The following is a 17,655-nucleotide window of genomic DNA, read 5'->3' as shown; positions in this document are numbered from 1 at the left end:
GGGCCGGGGACGCGCAGACGCTGCGCAGGGGACTGTGGTGACACGGCGGGGAGGGCTGGCACCAGGCACTGCAGCACCCCAAAAACATCCCGCGGGGACAGCCCGGCTGAGCTGGACGCCGTCCAAAGGGCCAAACACTTCCGAGGTGCCCGCGGGTGACACGAGGTGGCCACTGGATGGAGATGGTGGCTAAGAGCATCTGGTGACGCTGCCAGCCTCCCGTGGGGCTGAGCTGCAGCTGGCTCTGCCCGGTGACACTGCTCCGTGGGGACAGCAGCTCTGAAAGGCACTGTGGTTCGGGAGGATGGTGTGGCCAACACTGGCAGTGTCCCCCCGTGCCACCTCTTCCTGGGGGAAAAGCAGTGGCCAGCGGCTGCAGCCTCTCCCAGGAACCGGTTAAAAGACTTCAGGATCTTGGGGATCAGGGAGAGACCCGAAGGGGATGGGGGCTCCCGGGGGGATCAGGCCAGCCCCTGCCAGGGTGCAGCACCCCTGGGCACAGCCTCAGGAAGCATGGAGGGCAGGATGGGCACAGAAAGACCCCCAGGGGGCCGGGTGAGGACAGGGGCTGGGGCTACACCAGTTTTCTGCTTCATTCCTCCCCCCTCAGCAGAGCCCCCTTTCCTCTGAAGTCCAAGGGCAGGCAGCCTCCTGGGAGCTGCTGCAGGAGGAACCCCCAGCAAGCAGAGCTATTCCTCCCCTGCCAGCACTGCCGGGTGAAAGCTCTCCAGTAATACCAACTATTAAAACCCAGAACACCCATTTACCATGAGAGAGCCCCAGGAATGCAGGTCCTGTCCTCTGCTGGGGCCAGGTTTGGTGACAGGAGATACAGGAGCAAGAGCAGCTTGAACAGAGAAACAAAGAGGGGGCAGAGGCTCCCACGGGGCTGAGCTGAGGCCACCAGAGCCAGCAGCAGCAGCGAGGTGACCTCACCTGTGGCACCTCCTGGCAGGATGAACCCTGGCTCAGGAGGGGCAGGGATGGTGCTGCCCCTGGTGCCAGCTCCCGGCCCGGGGGCTGTGGTGAGGCCGTGGCCCAGGAGCTGTGGTTCCTGCGTGGCACTGAGAGCAAAACAAAGCAGGAGGAGAGGTGTCCCCGAGGTGCTGCTGCCAGAGCCCTCCCTGCCCAGGGCCATCGGGTGAGCAAACCTGCAGGGACCAGCCAGGACACTGAGGGGAGGAAAAAAAAGTGTCCCCCAAGCCCTCCCCCTGCCACAGGAGCTCTCCCAGCTCAGAGTCACGGTTTCAGTGAGCCCAGCTCCGTGCTGGAGAGTATCCCCCTTCCTGGGATCAGGGGCAGGACCTGCAGTGTGCTGGGAACCAAGAGGGAGCAGGCAGGAGCAGCCAGACAACTCCCTAGGGCAGCTCTGCTGCAGTCACCTCCAGGCAGATGCTGAAGCACCAGCAGCATCCTCATCTCTTGGGGACAGTGTCACTTGTGCCACCTGCTCCCAGCACGGCCACTAGTCCCGTGGCAAGCAGGACTCCCCTGGCTCATGCTCCCCAGGGCACCCTGTCAGGAATAACTTCAGACATCGTGCCTCGGGCAGTGGGGACTCTGCCCACCCCCTGTCATCACCAAGGTACAGTTTGGTATTGCCTCTCCCCTCCTCTGGCCCAGGGCTGCCAGGCACCTGCAGGCCACCAATGTCACTTGGGGCACGCTCTGCCACTGCCCTGCCAGCCTCAGAGCCCTGGGGGGAAGGAGAAGGAGCATATCCAGCACAGGGCAGGGGAGCAGGAGCCCACCCCCCATGTCCGTGCCCCTCGGGGGGGCTGGGACAGGGGGGGTGGGATAAAATCCTCCAGGAGAGCAGGAGCTGGTGCCTGGGTGGCTGCCAGGGGTCCCGGGCAGGGTCGGTGTCCAGGTCGGTGTCAAAGCCCTGGGACAAGGTGAGGAAGCAAAGCTCGGGGAGCAGGGAGTGAGGAGCTGGGGAGCCACAGGAATGGTTTCCAAAGGAAGGGTGCGGGAACGGGAGGGCGTCCGTGGCTTGGTGCCAGGACAAGACAAAATTCCTGCATGGGTAAAGAACCCGAGAACAGCCCCCTGGGGAGAGGGATCCGAAATACTGAAGGGCAATGGTGCTGCACGTCAGGAGCTGAAGCCTGGGTCCAAAATGCCCCCAAGGAGCAGCCTGGTGAGCACCAAAGCAAAGCAGACCCCAGCGAGGGTGCTCGGGCTGGGGAGGGGTGGGTTTTTTCCTTTCTTCCCGACCCATTCAGGAACTTAAACCAGAACCTACGTTGGCTGCAGCTGGGAAACAGGCTGTCCCGGGGCTCTCTGGCAGAGCCTCAGGCACGCGGTTCCTTAGCGACACCGTTGTGACAACTCGGGAGGGAGCACACTTTAACTTTAACCTTTCTGCCTTCCCCGGGCGAGGGAGGCTCCGAGCAGCCGAGCGGTGCCCGTGCTGCAGGAAACCCAACACCCGGCTAAATCGAGCTGCGGGGCAGGCGAGAACATCCCCGGTGCTGGAGCCCGGCCACAGCACTGCCCCGGCAGCCAGCACCCTGCCCGGCAGCTTCCATCAGCACCCGGGACTTCCACCCAGGAGCTGCCCTCGTGTCGTGACAGAGCCATCGGGGTGATGGGGAAAGGCAGGGAAAAAAATCCCAACATCCCCACCAGAGCTTCCAGAGCCAGGCAGCAGCTCCGGGACAGCACCGAGTGTGGATCCCTGAGTGCCAGCTCCAACCAGGCCGGCCCAGCAGAGAGGGGGTGAGACCCAAAGCTGTGGTTCTGAGAGCACCTCCCAGCCTTTTCGTAGGAATCTCATTTGTTAGCTAACAAGATCTTGCAATTCTCAGCTACCCTTCAACAGGAAAGTGCTGAAAACCATTGGTGGCCTTTTAGTTCCAGCTCTGAGTTCAGCAAATTATTTGGTGACAACTCAACCAGAAATGCTTCAGATTTTCCACCCAGGTCCCACCTGATCACAGCTCCCTCTTCTCACTGCACACTCACAAAGGTGACAGGCTCTGAGTTCCTGAATACAAGAATATTTCTGCAACCTCCACACAGCAAGAACATGGATTTTACATCTGTTTTTAACCTGGGTTAATCCCAGCCTCCTGCTCCAGGTTTGTAAATTTATTCTCCCACTTCTCTGCCAGGAATTGGCACCTTCAGCATTCCCACCTTTTAAGCCTTTTCTAGACTAGAGCTGTTTTTCCAGTATATTCCACTTTCACCCTAATAGAGGACAAGCTACACCCCTCACACACAACCCAACACCCAGAGAGTCCCCTGGGTGTCTCTGAGCAAGGTTGCAGTGCCTGGGGAGGATCAGAGGCCATGCTTGCAGGAAGAAGTAAATCTCCTTTAATTAGACCCAACGATCCCAGAACTGAAGCTGTCAGGCACACGCAGACCCTTCCTTAGGCCCAAAGCAGGGGCCATGGAGGGGCTGTCACAGAAACACAGCTGCTTCTCACAAACAAAATTAATTCTCCACCCAAATTAAAACCTGACTGGCAGACCCCATGCTCTATGAACACTTCTCCAATGGCACCCAAACTCAGAGGAAGTGAAAGCAAATGTTTGCTCTAAGTCCCAGACAAGAAGTTTTGTCCTACCTGGCCTCATTACTTCTGTTTCCTACATTTTCCAGCTCAAGGCAGCAGTGAGCAGCCCAGCTGGCTGGTGACAAGAGGTAAGAGACATCAGCAGGGGAGAGGCAAAGCCCCAGAGTCACCAGAGCCAACACCTGGAGCCTTGGGTTTTCAGGTCTGAACCAGAACACTGCCAACAGCTTCTCAAAACAGCTCCAGTCACCTCTGCACCAGCTCTGGTTTGCAAATCCCTTCCCAGCTCAGGAAACAGCACCATTAAGAGAAGTTCCAGGGAAGGCCTCAAACACACTCTAATGCCAAGGTAAGAAATCACACCAAAATGCCAGGGTAGGGAATAATTCTTAGTCAATTTTAATCAAAACCTGATCAGCTCTTCCCAGTGCTGAAGTTGTGTCCCCCAGCACACCAGAGCACTTGGTCTATGTTTAGTTCTGCCACCCACACTGCACCAGTCAGGAGCTGATGAGTCTGCAGCAGCACACTGTGCAGCAGCACGTCACAGCCCAGGTCACCAGGTCCCCAAATCAAGTGACTTCAGCTCCAGCACAGCAGAAGGTTTCATGCTCTGTTATAAGCAGAGAGCTGAAGAGGGGGTTAGGCTCATATTGGTGCTCAGCAAGAAAAGGTCAGACCTGCCTAAGAAATAAACACTTCAGCCCAATAAATACTTAGATGTACAAAGACCAGGCAGCTCTTCTAGATGTACACATCCCTGACATACCTTCCTCAAGCACCAGAAACTCTTCTGCAGGAGAGGAACTCAGCCTACCAGCAAGAGACAGCAATCAGATTAGGAATTTTTATTTAGTTCAGGTACACAATGTTTGTATACAATATCAAAACCTGGTTTAGCCTTCTGAGAACCAGAGGCTGAGCTGAAGTGAGGCCATGGAGAAGGGGTGGCACCACCCCTGTGCCCTGCCTCAGCCACCTGCCTCAGGTGGGGGTAACTACTCAAGAGAACAATAATGGAGCTAAGTGTAGGAACTGAGACTGAGCAGTCACATAAAAACAACTGTTCCCTCTCTACCAAAGGAGTGGAGAGGGACAGGATCTCCCTTCCTGCCACCATGGGGATGGCTATCAGCACCGGAATCTATCTGAGAAGTTGGGAGATCTTGGCATGGTCAGGGGCTGGTCACTGGGCTTCACCTCTACACTGCGGTATTTGCGTATTGGGTTCGCCTTGTGAACCTGTAAGGAAAGAAACCAAGGACAAAGTGAAGCAAAATGGTTGCAGTTATGGTGAAGCTGAAACCTGCAGCTAAGCCATGGGTGGGATGAAGGCAGGAGTCTGTCCACCAGACTGCCACGCTGCCTGGGCACTGCTGTCAGCCAGCAGGGACACACAGGGGTTGTGGGTGTTACCCCAGGATCATCCCACTCCAAGAGCTACAGGTGTAGAGCTCAGAGAGGTTGGGTACCTCAGCAGAACTGCCTTTTCTTAAAGATTTAAGGCCAGTGGTAAAGTTTGTAAAGTTATTGAGAAATAAGTTTGCAAGAGGGAAACCTGAAGCCTTAACACAGCTCAGCATTGCTCATTTAATACCTCCACACATCCCCTGGGTTACTGTTCAGCCTCTGCCCACAAACAGCTCACTCACCAGTTCTTGCCTTAGCTTGGCAAGTTCTTCCTTTTCACGCTCTTCTTCCTCCTGTCTGACCACCTCCTGGAGCTTCTCCCTCCTGGCTTCTAAATCTGCCAAGTGTTTCTCAAACTCTTGCCGCTCTTTAGCTCTTTTTTCTGTTGCCAGCTCAAAGCTTTCAGGAACTATGGAACCAGAAAGGCTCTCTAAGTTTAGAAATAAAGGAGATAACATTGGTGCAAAGACAGTCAGGTAAAGCAGAGCAGTCCTAGTGTGGAGGAGAAGGCTCCCTGTGGAGCACTGCACCTTGCAGGGGGGGCAGTGGGTACCTCCAGGCTTCAGGGACTGGGAAAGCTCAGGCCCAGAGGTGAGGCAGCCAGGGGTGTTCTCACAGCAGGGAGCAAGCACACAGTTGTTAGTACAGGCAAGGTTTTAGCTGGTTCTACACCAGGTTTAGCCAACCCCATGCTGCAGATGCCTCCCATCTCATTAGAAGAGTGACAGGTGGCAGTGGCTGCTGCCTGCAGGGAGCTCTGGGCACACTGAGGAGCACACATCAATCACCAGCAATTGCAGAGCTGGGAATGCAGCTGCCATGGCAGAGCAGAGCAGGGGCAGCCCAGGGGAACCCCCTGCTCCCTGGGGACACGAGCTGTTAGGGAATTAGTTCATTAAGTGCAGGGCACTATTGGCTGTGCTGAGAGAGAAGAGGCAACAGCCAGTCTAAACACCATTTAATTGCATCAGTTCTGAGCCATCAGCCATGCCCTGGTATCAAGTAACTCCACCTGATAGCAGCTTATTTTCCTTTTTAGGCACAAAAGGCTCCTGGTACACCACGGTGTTGGGACGAGCTTTAAAACATGCTGCCTCTTTCTGCCTCTTCAAGTCTTCTTTAAGCTGCAAGATAAGAGCACCAGGTGTAAGGAAGAGACCATCTCCCTTCCCCCAGACATTCCCAACACTGGAAAAGCCAGTTTGACCCAAATCAACACATTTGCATCGAAAATTATATTAAAGCCAAGAAGTTGTGTCACTTGTCACCTGCCAGTTACTTTTGCCAAAACAGCCTGAAGAAAATGTCAGGTGTTCCCTGCAGATTTCCCATGAGAAAAGCAGCATTTTATTTATATGGCAATAAAACCCCAGAGATGGGCAAAGGGACCCAGCTGAGGCTTTACATGCATGTGTAAACCTCATCACTTCCTATAAAAGGGGAAAAAACCCCAAACCAAAATATTGGACCAGTCCCTACCCCATAGAACAAGTTTTACACCAAGAACAGAATAATCCTTTGCTCAGACTCAGACCCTGAGCAGGACACTCTCTGAAGTCACAGCTCCACTCTGCTCACACCTGGTAACTTTTCCACCCTACCTGCTGTTTCCAGCTCTGCATCTTGGCAGCTCCCCGCTCATCAACCTGCAGGATGAAGGGTTCAGGCTGGGTTGGGGTTTTCACCTTTTTTTCTGGCAGGTTGATGTGGTCAAAGTAAGGCAGAGGCAACGCTTTGAACTTGGGCACCTGAAAGAAACAACCTGGGATATTTCTTGCCCTTTCCTCAAAGGCACAAATCTTCATCAGTTCAACAGCCAAGAGCAAGTGGCAAATCCTGCCTCTCCTTTTTAACTTCAGGAGTGGAATTTCAAGGGGCTTTTTGTCCTTACCTCTTCCTTCTGCAATTCTTCTATTTTCTTCTCTTTCTGTATTTGTCTCTCTCTGTCACGGGCATCGAAAGAGAAGGGGCAAACCTCCACGTGCCTCTGCTCTGGCATTTTGGGTTTGAAGGGCACTCCATAATGTGGCATGGGGTTAGCTTTGATCACAGGGACCACCTCCTTTTCCTGAAGGGATATTACTGTTAGGATCTGACACAGCACCAGATTTTTGTAGAAAGACAAAACTCCTGCCACCCAAAGCCCTGAGTTCCTTTAACAAGGATCACAACAGCCTCAAGCAAACACTCTGCAAGAAAAAATAGTCCCAAAAGTACCAATTTACAAGCATCCTGAACCACAGGAGTGTTCTTCCTCTTTCCAAACCACTATCAGCTCTAGCACTCAGCCAAAATAGAGTGTAATTCTTTAACATCCTCCTCACAAGAGGGAAAGGAGGAAGGACAGGATGCATTCTGAATCCTGCTCCTGCCTCCTGGGATCCAGGGACTGCAGGAGAGGGCAGGTCACATGCAGTGTCTGCTCAGCCCTTTCACAACTCTCACCTTTTCTTCACCTCTGCCAGGCATTCGGGTTCTGCTTTTCAGGGTGAAGGCTGGGGACTTGGGGACTGTAACAGGAAGAGCTTTCTTCTCTGGAACACCCTGTTCAGAACAGCCAGAGTTACCCCAGCACCAGTGTCAAAAAACCACCACAGACAAACAGCCCAGCACAGCACAGACTGTTACAGGTCTCACCTAATCACAGGCAGCACTTACTGAAGATTTTAAACTATTAATGCAACACTGCTACAGATTTTTGTGAATTATTTACACCCTCAGTCCTAATTCCCAGCACTGGATATCACTGAGCTCCTTACCACAACTTCTTCCAGGATTTTTGTTGGACATGGCCTGGAATGGAATTCAAAGTGCTCTTCCTCCTGCTGCTTCTTACTCTCTCTCTCCTGAATCCTTTTTTCTATTTCCAACTCGAAGCCAATAGGTTGAGTGAGTTCCTTCACAAGGGGTTTTTTGGGCAGGAGTGGTCCTCCCTCAAAGATTTTGTGATTGAGTTCTCGTGCTTTGAACTTGTACCTACAGAGGAAAGACAGAGAGAGTCAGCACATCCTGGCAAGATGCAGCTTCTAGCAAATGGCTTCTCTCACAGTGTAAGAGATCCACAGTCAGGCAATGAGAGCACCTGTGCCACACAGACATCCACAGTCTGCAGCTCCAGTTGGCAACTCCTCCTTTGCTTTGGAAACAACAAAGTCTTAAGGCAAAATGTATGGATTGCCTCCTTGGAAGTCCAAACCTTTGTCCACAGGAGGGTCTGGAAGTGCAGACAGGCTGTACAGCTGAACTGGGTTTGCTTTACCTGTCAGAAGCTGCACTCAGCCCTAGCTCAGCTGTCCTGAGACACTTTATACAAAAGGAATTTGCTTCACATCCCTACAACCAGACCCATGGGGTTATGCACAGGCTAAAAGAACATCCAGGGGTTTTATGCTATTTGTAATCCAACACAAGAAAGCTATTCCTGAGAAGTGAAGTTTTGGCATCTGAAAGATACTTCCAGGGTGCTACAATTCCTTCTTGGAGAACCAGAGTAAACCTTGACTTACTGCTGAAGTCTCTCTATTTCCTCTGCTTCCAGCTCTGCTGCAGTTTTGCAGGTGACAGGTCTGAAACGCTGCTTTGTCAGCAGCAGGGGGGTCTTGGGGTGTGTCAGCCGAGCCTTCACCACCTTCCCTGCACCTGAGCCTAAAATCCAAGTCACAGAGAGCAGCAGTGAATGGCAAGGCTAGCAGGGGACACAGTGTGCTTGCTCAGAGCCCAGTGGCAGCACGGGCCCTGCAGGGGACAGGCCTGCTCACCTTCCTCAGACTTCCTGCTCCTCAGATGGTAACGAGAAGGTGTCCTTTTCTGAAAGGCTTCCACCTGCTCAGCAAGGGACACGTATTCTGAGGGGGTCTCCTCCAGTTTTCTTTTGTTTCCTTGGGACAGATTGAAAGGTTTGGGGACAGTGGGTCCCTTTGGCATTCGTCCCTGGAGACAGAGAAGACAAGACATCATGGCTGGGTGACACAGGATGCTTCAGTGACTTGTCCTTCCTTCTGGAGAAGGGAGTAACAACACGAGCCAGAGGTGTGACCTGTCTGAGAGATGGAAAGGTAAAGCATGGAGTGGAGAGGCCCTGACACTAAAAGTGCCTTTTCCAAAGGACCCTTTAAGAGCCCTGTGGCAATGCAGAGAGGCAGTGAGCTGCCAGCTGTGTTTGCACAACCCCTGTGGGTTCCCAGCAGCACGTGTTGCACAAGGAGAAAGAAGGTGATGTCAAGAATTCACCAGCTGACCCTGGGCAGCCCTCTGGTTCTCACCGGGGAGGGAGGATGTTTCCTCAGAGCTGCTGCAAAATCCAGCTCCTTGTACTCATTCCCAGGCTGGCTTTCCACGTGTTGTTTAATTCTATTCTCTGTGCAGAAGTGGAAGTCAACTGGCTTTGTGACTTGACCAGCAGCTCTCTTCACAAGTTGTCCTAAAGAAAAGAACATGTAAGGTCTGGAAAACTTTTGGAGTAAGATGAGGAGAGGATTAGGAGTGAAAAAACCATTTTGTTTCTAATAATGCAAATAGTTTTTAGAGAAAACTCATCTATAACCTTTCAAAACTTAAAACCCAACCAAACCTGTTCCCAAGCAGCTTAGGGGCTGAGCTACATGAAAAGCAACCTCCTACTTAATGTTTGGTTTTTAAAGGCCTTTGAACAGCTCTGTGCAGCACTCTCCAGCTGAGCCCAGTCCAGCTTCAATTCCAGTGCCTCCCAAGCCCACCTGCTCCTGCAATTGCTGCTTTCAGGGACTCTTCATTCTTCTTCCTCATCTCCATAACCTCCCGCTGCAGCTGCTGCATCTTTTCCAGCTCCTGCTCCTCTGTGCTCTTCAGCTTGCCAGAAGGATTGGTCCTCCTGCAGAAGCACAGGGAAGACTCAGAGATGTCCTCCTGCTCCACTGGGGTTTAACATGATGTCAGTGCAAGGAACTTGCTCATCTCTGACACCTTTGCAGAACCCCTCATTATAAAAGCAATCTCTTCAGAAAAGATCTGTTCTCATCTTGTTTGCTCAGAAGAGCTTGCAGCTGACTGCTAATCCTGCACCCCACTTGCTGTATGGATACTCCAGCCACCAGCAAGGACAACTTTTTCCTCAAAAGCCAAAGCTTCCCCTCACACAGGCTCAGTTGATGAAGCACATTCCATGCCCGTATTGTTGCCCTGACCTGCTGTTTACTAAACCTGATACCATCACATGCTAAGGCAAAGCTGCAAACACTGCAGCCAGGGCTGTCCCCTAAATCATCTGTGATTAGCAGAGACAAGTCACAAGGAAGAGACATACTTCAACATCGTTGGTGTGGAGGGCATGGTCAGCTTGCTCTTCCCTCTCCCTGGGGAGCAGTTGGCATTCTGCAGGGGCTCTCTCTTGGTGGTTACCTCTGTCACCTTCTCCCTGCTGCCAGAACTAAGGTAACGACTTGTTAGGGCAAAGCACTGCAGTTAACCAAGCTCTGAAGGACAGGTCACCCTCAGTTGTCACCACTGTGCACGAGGCCCCATCACCTGGTGAGCTGTGAGGTGCTGCAGGGTGGCCTTACCTCAGCCCTGGCCTGTGCAGAGACCTCCTGCTTTTCCCTGGCACTGAACGGCTGCAGGGGGGGAGAGGAGTTACTGACATTTGTCTGGAGGTAGGGGTGCTGTGGTTCAGCTAGGTACAGCAGCATCTCTGAGATCACACTTCCATTTCCTGACCTCAAGCTTATCACCAGATGATATTTTAGTGGTTAAGCAAACTGGAGGCTCTTGTCTGGCTTACACTGCCTGCTGACCCCCCCGTGGCCAAGTTAAGCCAAATCCAAAACCAGATTAAGGAACTCAGATTATTTCATTCACATCTCCACCTCCAATAGAGCATTTCCTTCAGGCCTTGTGGCCATTTCTTCTTGTTTATGAAACCAGATTCAGGAATCAGGTTTCAGTAACCTCTCCTGACCTTCCTGGGACAACCCTCCCAGCCAAGTGGAAATCCTTCCCAAAGTAACAAACCCTTTGCCCCTCCCCAGCCCCAAACAGGAAGGCTTTGATGACATACATTCTCATTTTTTTCAGGGGTGGAGCCTCTTCTTTATTAACCAAGGCATCAGCATTTCTCTCCACTTTGACTCTAGCTGGCTGCTTGTTCTGCTGTGGTTTTCTCTGCTTTGCAGCCTGCCTTCTGCCAGCTCTAGAGCAGAACAACAAATGGACATTAGTCTTCTGAGAAGAGATCCAACCTACCTCACACTTTTTATGTTAGTGCATCATGTAACTTCTCTGCTATGCAAACTGCCTGTAACACAACTATCCAAAGGCAGCATGAATTATTTCAGTTTCACAATCCATTAAATTAACATTCTTTGGTATATAGGAGCATGCAGAGTCTCTTGTATTCATATCACCAATGTGTTCTGCCCAACTCTGGCAGATATAAACAAAGAAACTTTATCTGCCACTTCAGTTTCAGATATCCTCCCATTCCAGAAGCTCCTAGTGCTACCAAGTCTCATTTAAGAAGTATGTGAGACACTGCATTACATTTCCATCCCTAGAGATTGTCCCTCCAGCTCAGCAAGCTGCTCAGCTGTGCCAGCCACCATCTCTGTGCTGGAGAACTTCAGACCCCAGAGCAGGACTGCAGACCCTGAGAGCAGACTGGGTTAGGCTGTCACCACTCGTTGTGCAACCTGAGCACAAGGATTTCACCTTTGAGAGGCATCTCCAGGAGCAGCAGCTCTCCAGCTCATCAGGGATCCAACAATGTTGGGAGGAACCACAGTGGTCTGCACACACTCTGCTTCACCCTCCTCTTCCCCATGGCTTGCAGCTGAGGACAGACAGATGTCAGCTCATGAAACACAGGTACACACAGAGGAATGTTCTGTCAGCCCACGTTAGACACCAGGTACAAAGCTGGCCCCTCAAAAGCCAGGCAGAGGCCTTTTTCATTTTCACCAGTGAAGAGGAGGTAGAATTTATGTCTCTCCCCCCACACCATCCCAGCTTACTCATGGTTACTTCTTGTGATGTGACAGAAGACAGGATAATGTCAGGCTTGGAAAAAGCAGGGCTGTTCTGTGAGACCTTCCCCAGGTTTTCTGCAGGAGACACATTCTCCAGATTGGCTTTCTGGTCTGTGAGGAGAGAGAGACTTTTACTACCCATGGTATGTCAGGAACTTCTGACAATACCTCAGAATCTCACTGTGATATCAAGACAGGAATCTGTCAGGTTACAGAGAACCAAAGGGTAAACACAAAACCTAAACAAAGCCCACGAGTGATGCAGGTACCAACACGACTGAAGCACTGACACAAACATCCCACTGAGCCCTCACCCAGAGAGAAAACAAATCCAGGAGCTGGAAGCTACTCACCAAACCAGGAATCTGCATTGTGCACATCATCATCACTCAGAGTGGCAAAGTTGATGCAAGGGTTTGGGACGTCAAAGGAATAGCGAGATTCGGGGTGGGACATCTTGCCCTGCACAGCTCCTCTCCTGTGTTCAACAACCACAGGTCACCTGCTGCACCAAACCCCCCTCCAGCCACCCAAACCCTGCCCCAGCCCTCTCCCCCTGCAGGCAGGGGACAACCTCTGGGTCATTCACCTGCTGACAGCTCCCAGCCCTTGGACAGAACCCCCAGGAGCAATGGGGGTTTCACTCCACTCTCAATTGGCAAAGCTAAAGAGGTTTTCCCACCATTGGCATTTGCACATTGAAAAGTAAAAAGATGAAGTGTTGAAGGTTTTCCTTGTACCTGTAGGTGCTAGAATGTTATTTTATTAAAGGAAGCACAAGGGTTTTCCAGAGAGGGGCTGATGTGCCCTTCCCTCCCTCTCTCCACACCACCAGATGAAGCTGACACGAGTGCAGCCTCTCTCCTGAAGGGCTCCCAGCAGAACCCCTGGCACACACGTGTGCTTGTGCAGAGCACACTGATTCCCCAAGCCTGGAGAGAGCTCTGCAGGGTATCATGACTGGGCAAAGAGCAGCCTGAAGGGCAGTGTAGGGTCCTTGCCACGTTCCACAGCACTAGCCCCGTGCTGGCCAGGCTGTAAACAACCCGAGCCCTGTGACCTGTCGGAACAGTCCGGGCAGTTAATTAGTGGAGCACTGACAGCAGAAGGAGTCCCCCATGTCAGCAGGTGATATTAAACTCAACACAACAGGACCAAAGCCAGCAACAAAGTTTTAAACCCCTGAATTGTAACAAAACCTTTTGGCAGAGGTGTTCTCTGGTGGGGTGATGCAGCACACAGCTGCAGGTTACAGAACACCCCTGGGAAATCACCTGAACTTGGCTTTTGAGGCCAACCAGCTCTAAAGCAGCGTGTTCTTAATTCACAAAGCCTCAGACCTGAACCATCTGTCTAGGCAGACCACACATGGTCCGACCCATCCAGTCTGCTGGGTAAATAAGAACATTTTCAAGAGAAAAATCAAAGCAGCATTTTGGAGGGGGGGATGAGGGGGGGTGGCCAGGTCACGGCTGGAATCGAATGCTTTCCTACTGCCCTTCATCAAGATAGAGTTTCTGTCAACACCATCCACTTTTTTAAAAATCAAATGCGTCATCTGCATTCTCCTCATCCCCCCGCTGCAGCTCTGGGCATCGTGTTTCACAGCTACTCCTGGGCACTGCACTTGCCAGCATTGCCCTGGGCAAGGTCCCCCCAGTGCCAGCACCCCCACTGCTCACCCCCTGTCTCCCCCTCCCCATCCCAGACACAACCAAATCACCCAAAGACAGGGAGGGTGTCAGATCCACAGTGGGGAGGTCCCTGACCTCCAGTGGGTCCATTTCAGCTGAGAGGCATCTGAGGGTTGGGGATGTTGGGGTGATGGATCCCTGATACCCCACTGCCTCCAGCCCCCACTCTGAGCTTCGGGGCAGAACCACCACTTCCCTCCTTAGAGCCAGGAGCCACGGTTCTCTCTCTCTGCACTGCAGGATCCTCGCACCAGGAGGGAGGAGCAGGAGTTTCTCCTCATTAACGGGGACGTTTCCCAATTAGCAGGCCCTGCAGGCACCGTCCCCGCATACCTCCAGCAGGGATCTGAGGTGTCACCCTGCCCTCCCCACATCCATCACCTCCCGTGTCGACACCGGGGGCTGCAGCGAGCCAGCCGGGGAAGCCTCATCCCGGGGGATGATCCCGGCTGGATCGGCTTTCACCGCGGCGAGGCGGGAGGAGGAGCCTCTCCTCTGCCTCCCAAGCCCCGGATTCCTCCCCTAAGGAAAGCCAAAAGCCACCGGTTTGTTCCCAGGTCTGCTCCCCCAACCACAGCCCCAGCCAGGAGAGGAGCAGGAGTTTCTCTGGACAGCAGGTTGGGCCTGGTTTGCATTCGTTAGCTTAGAAAAAGGATTAAGCTGAATTGGAACAAGCATTCCTATCCCAGAATAAGGCTGATCCCACAGCGAGGATTCTGGAATAACTTCACACCTCACTCTAATCCAAATTAGCCTTAAAACACTGCCAGGATTCCAGCACTGATGTGCTCGGGGGCTTCTCCTCAGGGTGGCTGCTGATCTGTTGCCAGAAACATTAAAAACTGGAGAGGAGAAACTCGGCCCTGGCTGCAGCATGTGAGATGGCATCAGGTACAGCCTGAGAGCTCTTCATCAGTAATAAAGAACCCAAAATCCTTTCATCCTTAGAGAGCAGCCCAGCAACCATCAGTAACAGCACCCAGCACCTGGGCCAAGCACCCTTGGGGGGAGGAAAGGAGGTCCCAGGGTGAGAAATCAGAGAGAGAATGGAGGAGATTGGGTCTGGGGGAGCAGCAAGGGATGGACAGAAGGTGGGTGCAGAGATCTGCTCATCCCACCCACCCTGCAGTGTCACCAGAGCAGCCCCAGCTCATCCTGGACCCCACCTTGTCCTGCAGCTCCAGCTCTTACCCCAAACCCTGCCAGGGCTGGGAAGGGGGAAACAGCTCCAGGTGTACAAGGAGGAGCCTGAGCTCTGTCAGCAGCTGAAGGTGAAGCCCCCCGGAGGGAATGAGCCAGAGGACACTGCCCAGTCCGTGGAGCAGGGATTCCAGTGCCTTCTGCTGGGCACCCAGCACAGGCCCCTCAGCTGACAGGCAGCTCTCTCCATCCAGCCTGGCACCTGCTTGCTGCCCAGCGACCCCAAGCTGTCCATCCCTTTTTTAGGGACACTTCATTCAGATAAAGTTCCCAGAGGCTTTTCATGGGCTAATGTGTGAACTGGACCATCACGAGGGGTGACACCTGCCTCTCCAGGGACACCAGGGATCTACAGCTTCTCCTTCCTCTCTGGGGCTCCTCACTCAACCCTCAGGTGTGCTTTTCCCAAGCACAGAATCCACGTGGGGGATTAATGAATCCTCCCAGGTGCAGCACAGAGATAACCCTGCTGTTCCAGCCTGCCACAGCCCAGCTTGGGAGCAGAGCCTGGGCAGGAGGTGAGGAAGCTGAGAGCTGCCCAGAGCCCCCCAGAGCTGCCCGGAGCCCCCCCAGAGCTGCCCGGAGCCCCCCCAGAGCTGCCCGGAGCCCCCCCAGAGCCCCTCAGAGCCACCAGGAGCCCCCGGGATGAGGAGCGAGGGCTGGAGCTGCAGCTCTGCCCCCGGGCAGCCTTTTGCCTCTCTTTCCCCCAGCCCAAACTAACCCTCCCTGGCAGCCCCTGCTCCCCACACGAGATCCCACAACTCGCAGGGGACGGGAGGCTCTCAAGGAGCAGCTCAAGGAGCAGCTCGTTACTTTTAGCCAGGATAACCTCAGCTCCTTGTCAGCCCCCGAGGCTGCTCCAGCCTGGGAACGAACCTTCCCCTGGCCCCTTGTGCCCAACGGGACCCAGAGGTTTCCTTCCCTGCTTCTCCCCGGGATGAGGAATGAGAAGCACTCCCGGTTCTCCGTAGCTCCCAAACCCAGACGCACACCGGGGCTTTGGAGCGGCCGTTAACGGCGCAGATGGGGCCCGTTCTGCTCCCGGTGTGTGCCGCGGCGAGCGGCGGAGAGCTGGGCAGGGTTTGAAGGGCCCGTGCTCAGCACAGCGCTCACCCCCCCACGCAGCTCCCGGGGACCGCGGCCGGCGGAGCGCTCCCGGTTACCGCCGGAGCCAGAACCGGGGGAGGTCCCGCTGCCGCTTCCCAGCCGTGCCCTGCGGTGCCGAGAGCGCGATCCCCATACCTGGGCTCCGAGCAGGCCCCCGTACCCCCGGTATCCCCCACGGCCGGAGCGACCCGACGGGATCACGGGCCCGGTCACCGCTACCGGAAAGCGACTGCCTGGGAAGCGGCGGAGGGGCCGCCCGGTGCCCCCGCCCAGTGCCCGGTCCCAGTGCCGGTCCCGGTGCCCCCGTCCGGTCCCGGTCCCAGTCCCGGTGCCGCTCACCTCAGCGCCGCCGCCTCGCGCGGCCCCTCCGCCCGCCGCCGTTAACGGATTTCAAACGCAGCTCCTCGGTCCGAACCGACCAATCAAATCCGAGGCCACGCCCACAACGCGCGCCGATTGGGCGAGTCGCCAAAAGACCCGGATGAGAAAACCCCGCCCTGGCAGCCGCAAGGCTTGACGGGAAGCGTAGTGGCCGAGCGCAGAGCCCCGCCCCGGGGAGAGGAGCGAACTACAACTCCCACAAAGCACCGCGCGGCGGCGCCAGGCCAATCAGGTGAGGCGTTGTCAGGAGGCAGCCAATCAGCTGCGGGTAGGCGGGTCCCTCGCGCAGAGCCGGTACCCGGTACCCGCAGCCCGCCAGGCCCCGGTGCAGCGGGTGAGGCCGTGCCGCTGGGGCAGGGAGCCCACACGTTAAACCCCGACTGCCGCCAGGGCACAGAGTGCCGCGGCACCAGTCACTACCGTCCCCGGGGGGCTCACCCGCCCCCGGGCCTAGCCCCGCCGCCCGGCCTTACCGCCAGGGGGCACCGGAGCCTCGCCCCTGCGCACTGCCACAGCGCGCCCCGCGCAAGCGCCCGCCCCGCCCCCCGTAACGGCCGCTGCGCCCCGCGCATGCGCACCGCCCCCTCCCACACTACCGCACCCCCCCGGCGCGGCCCGGCAGCGCGGCGGCCTCTCGGCGGGAGATGCGGAAGGAGCCTGGGCACTGCTGAGCGGGCCCGAGGCCCGGCGGGGCTCCCGGCGACCCCCGGCGTCGCTGCCGGCCGGGCCCGCGGGACAGGGGCGGGAAGGACGCGGAGCCCCCGCCGGCCGCGGAGGTGAGGGGCGGACCGGGCCGTGATGGACGTGCGGCTCAGCCAATGGGAGAGCCCCTCCCCGGGCTCCGCCCCGCGGGGCTCTCCCCGCCGGTGATTGGCTGGCGGCGCGGGCGCCGTGTCGGCCTCGTGCGCGGGCCCCGTGCTCGCCGCCCCGCCCCGGTACGGTGGCCGCGAGGGGCGGAACGGTGGCCGGGGGGCAGGTGACCCCCTCCGGACCCCCCCCCCCCAGCCGCCTTCATCACCGGAGCGAGCGGCCGGAATCGCCCCCGTAAGGAGGCAGGGACGGGCAGACCGGGCCCTGCGAGCCCGTCCGTCAGGGCTCACCGGCTTTATCCCCTCGGTTCCCCTCCGCCTGCGGGGACCGCGGGGCGGGGGGCTCGGCGGGGGCAGCGCCGCGGTCACCGTCATCGCGGTTCCCGCACGGAGCCGCCTCCCCCCTTTTCCTCCCCCCCGCTTCCGCGGCCGCCGTTGGGCAACGCCGGTGGAGAGGGGCGGGGGGGGGGCCGGGCCGGACCGGGCCCTTTAACGGGCGGGGCCGGGGGCGGGGCTGCCTCCGCCTCCG

General features: G+C 55.7%; 1 protein-coding gene across 7 annotated transcripts; it reads right to left on the bottom strand.

Moving 5' to 3' along the window:
- Positions 1 to 4,333: 4,333 nt before the first annotated feature.
- Positions 4,334 to 17,502, bottom strand: TPX2 (TPX2 microtubule nucleation factor). 7 transcript variants are annotated; one of them, XM_030463370.1, is made up of 17 exons: positions 17,418 to 17,502; positions 12,289 to 12,413; positions 11,921 to 12,046; positions 11,619 to 11,739; positions 10,969 to 11,100; positions 10,219 to 10,341; positions 9,653 to 9,786; positions 9,200 to 9,357; positions 8,696 to 8,867; positions 8,444 to 8,582; positions 7,697 to 7,913; positions 7,383 to 7,481; positions 6,829 to 7,005; positions 6,539 to 6,685; positions 5,950 to 6,061; positions 5,180 to 5,367; positions 4,334 to 4,769 (listed from the first exon to the last, which is right to left on the bottom strand). In XM_030463370.1, exons 2-17 carry the CDS (start codon positions 12,389 to 12,391, stop codon positions 4,659 to 4,661), a joined length of 2,259 nt encoding a protein of 752 aa, XP_030319230.1. In that variant the 5' UTR covers positions 12,392 to 12,413; positions 17,418 to 17,502; the 3' UTR covers positions 4,334 to 4,658. The 7 variants fall into 7 exon arrangements, with proteins under 7 accessions (XP_030319230.1, XP_030319233.1, XP_030319232.1 ...); XM_030463373.1 differs by lacking the exon at positions 17,418 to 17,502 and adding an exon at positions 17,336 to 17,363; XM_030463372.1 differs by lacking the exon at positions 17,418 to 17,502 and adding an exon at positions 16,919 to 16,993.
- Positions 17,503 to 17,655: the final 153 nt, after the last annotated feature.

Source organism: Calypte anna, chromosome 20 (assembly GCF_003957555.1).
Source record: "Calypte anna isolate BGI_N300 chromosome 20, bCalAnn1_v1.p, whole genome shotgun sequence".
Classification (NCBI taxonomy): Eukaryota; Metazoa; Chordata; class Aves; order Apodiformes; family Trochilidae; genus Calypte; species Calypte anna.
The sequence above is the reverse complement of the archived record's forward strand: the minus strand, read 5'-3'. Positions and strand labels throughout refer to the sequence as shown.

What these genes read in the sequence shown, in the direction of transcription:
- TPX2 (XM_030463368.1), bottom strand. Translation starts at nt 14,003, where the DNA reads ATGTGGGGAGGGCAGGGTGACACCTCAGATCCCTGCTGGAG. An exon ending in TCCACACCAACGATGTTGAA is followed by an intron (nt 9,787 to 10,218) that starts GTATGTCTCTTC and finishes GTGCTTCTGCAG; the next exon opens with GAGGACCAATCCTTCTGGCA. An exon ending in GGAAAATAAGCTGCTATCAG is followed by an intron (nt 5,368 to 5,949) that starts GTGGAGTTACTT and finishes TTCTAAACTTAG; the next exon opens with AGAGCCTTTCTGGTTCCATA.